Source organism: Oncorhynchus gorbuscha, unplaced genomic scaffold, assembly GCF_021184085.1.
Source record: "Oncorhynchus gorbuscha isolate QuinsamMale2020 ecotype Even-year unplaced genomic scaffold, OgorEven_v1.0 Un_scaffold_11270, whole genome shotgun sequence".
In the NCBI taxonomy this organism is placed as follows: Eukaryota; Metazoa; Chordata; class Actinopteri; order Salmoniformes; family Salmonidae; genus Oncorhynchus; species Oncorhynchus gorbuscha.
In genome coordinates this window covers 7,254-9,655 of record NW_025753866.1, presented here as the reverse complement: position 1 = coordinate 9,655, position 2,402 = coordinate 7,254, and the positions used below count along the sequence as shown (strand labels likewise).

Genomic DNA, 2,402 nt, shown 5'->3' with positions numbered 1-2,402 from the left:
AAGCAGATGTGGGTTAGCTGAGTTTTGTGTGCTGTACTCCTCCTGTGAGCTGTGCCATCTTCTGCATGGTGTCTCAGCCCAGTCGGTGTGCAGTCTCTGTCTGCCTGGCCAGGATTTGTCAGCTCTGGGCTCCTGTAGACCCGGAGCGGAGCAGTATGCCTATCTAAAGAGTGGCAGGCCAGGCAGACCCCTGATAAGAAGAATCCAACCTGTTTTTTAATAACCGCTGTCCGCCATTTCCTCTGCCAGCTGTGACGCAGACTGCGTGACCAAACTATTAGAAATGCATGCGCATGGCAAACGCTACGCACACACACGTGATAGGAGAGCTTCTGACTAGGCCCAAGACTAGGCCTTTCCATCATAATTCTATCCGTCAAAGGTTCTGTACAATATTTATCTAAACATAAGCTTTACTTCTGTCTGAGCATGTTAAGAATCTGATGCATACCTACATGTATTATTTCACTCCCCAATCCAGACCCACCCCTCCTGTCTCAACCCATTCCAGCCTCACCCCTCCAGCCTCTACCCTCCAGCCTCACCCCTCCAGCCTCACCCCTCCAGCCTCACCCCTCCAGCCTCACCCCTCCAGCCTCTACCCTCCAGCCTCAACCCATTCCAGCCTCTACCCATTCCAGCCTCTACCCATTCCAGCCTCTACCCATTCCAGACTCACCCATTCCAGCCTCACCCCTCCAGCCTCACCCCTCCAGCCTCAACCCATTCCAGCCTCAACCCATTCCAGCCTCAACCCATTCCTGCCTCACCCCTCCAGCCTCTACCCATTCCAGACTCACCCCTCCATCCTCACCCCTCCAGCCTCTACCCATTCCAGCCTTACCCCTCCAGTCTCTACCCTCCAGCCTCACCCCTCCAGCCTCTACCCTCCTGCCTCTACCCATTCCAGACTCACCCCTCCAGCCTCAGCCCATTCCAGCCTCACCCCTCCAGCCTCTACCCATTCCAGCCTCAACCCATTCCAGCCTCACCCCCAGCCTCAACCCTCCAGCCTCAACCTCCAGACCCAGACTCTTCCAGACTCTACCCCTCCAGACTCCTCCAGACTCCCCTCCAGACTCTACCCTCCAGACTTACCCCTCCAGACCTACCCTCCAGACTCACCCCTCCAGACTCACCTCCAGCCTCAACCCATTCCAGACTCACCCCTCCAGCCTCTACCCATTCCAGACTCTACCCATTCCAGACTCACCCTCCAGCCTCAACCCATTCCAGACCACCCTCCAGCCTCTACCCATTCCAGCCTCTACCCATTCCAGACTCACCCCTCCAGCCTCAACCCATTCCAGACTCACCTCCAGCCTCAACCCATTCCAGACTCACCCCTCTAGCCTCTACCCATTCCAGCCTCTACCCATTCCAGACTCACCCCTCCAGCCTCAACCCATTCCAGACTCACCCCTCCAGCCTCTACCCATTCCAGCCTCACCCCTCCAGCCTCTACCCATTTCAGACTCACCCCTCCAGCCTCTACCCATTACAGACTCACCCCTCCAGCCTCTACCCATTCCTGCCTCACCCTCCAGCTTCACACCTTCAGCCTCACCCCTCCAGCCTCTACCCATTCCAGACTCACCCCTCCTGCCTCAACCCATTCCAGCCTCAACCCATTCCAGACTCTACCCATTCCAGACTCTACCCATTCCAGACTCACCCATCCAGCCTCACCCCTCCAGCCTCACCCCTCCAGCCTCACCCCTCCAGCCTCAACCCATTCCAGCCTCAACCCATTCCAGCCTCAACCCATTCCTGCCTCACCCCTCCAGCCTCTACCCATTCCAGACTCACCCCTCCATCCTCACCCCTCCAGCCTCTACCCATTCCATCCTTACCCCTCCAGTCTCTACCCTCCAGCCTCACCCCTCCAGCCTCTACCCTCCTGCCTCTACCCATTCCAGACTCACCCCTCCAGCCTCTACCCATTCCAGCCTCAACCCATTCCAGCCTCAACCCTCCAGCATCAACCCATTCCTGCCTCACCCCTCCAGCCTCTACCCATTCCAGACTCACCCCTCCAGCCTCAACCCATTCCAGACTCACCCCTCCAGCCTCTACCCATTCCAGCCTCTACCCATTCCAGACTCACCCCTCCAGCCTCAACCCATTCCAGACTCACCCCTCCAGCCTCAACCCATTCCAGACTCACCCCACTAGCCTCTACCCATTCCAGCCTCTACCCATTCCAGACTCACCCCTCCAGCCTCTACCCATTCCAGCCTCACCCCTCCAGCCTCTACCCATTTCAGACTCACCCCTCCAGCCTCTACCCATTCCAGACTCACCCCTCCAGCCTCTACCCATTCCTGCCTCACCCTCCAGCTTCACACCTTCAGCCTCACCTCTCCAGCCTCTACCCATTCCAGGCTCACCCCTCCAGACTC

General features: G+C 58.0%; 1 protein-coding gene across 1 annotated transcript; it reads left to right on the top strand.

Annotated features, from left to right (window-relative positions):
• Positions 1 to 511: 511 nt before the first annotated feature.
• On the top strand, positions 512 to 2,175 carry LOC124030409 (proline-rich protein 36-like; the record flags this gene model as incomplete). The annotated part of the gene is made up of 1 exon (XM_046341762.1): positions 512 to 2,175. A coding segment is annotated over one exon (1,664 nt), but the record flags the coding sequence as incomplete, so codon positions are not given.
• Positions 2,176 to 2,402: the final 227 nt, after the last annotated feature.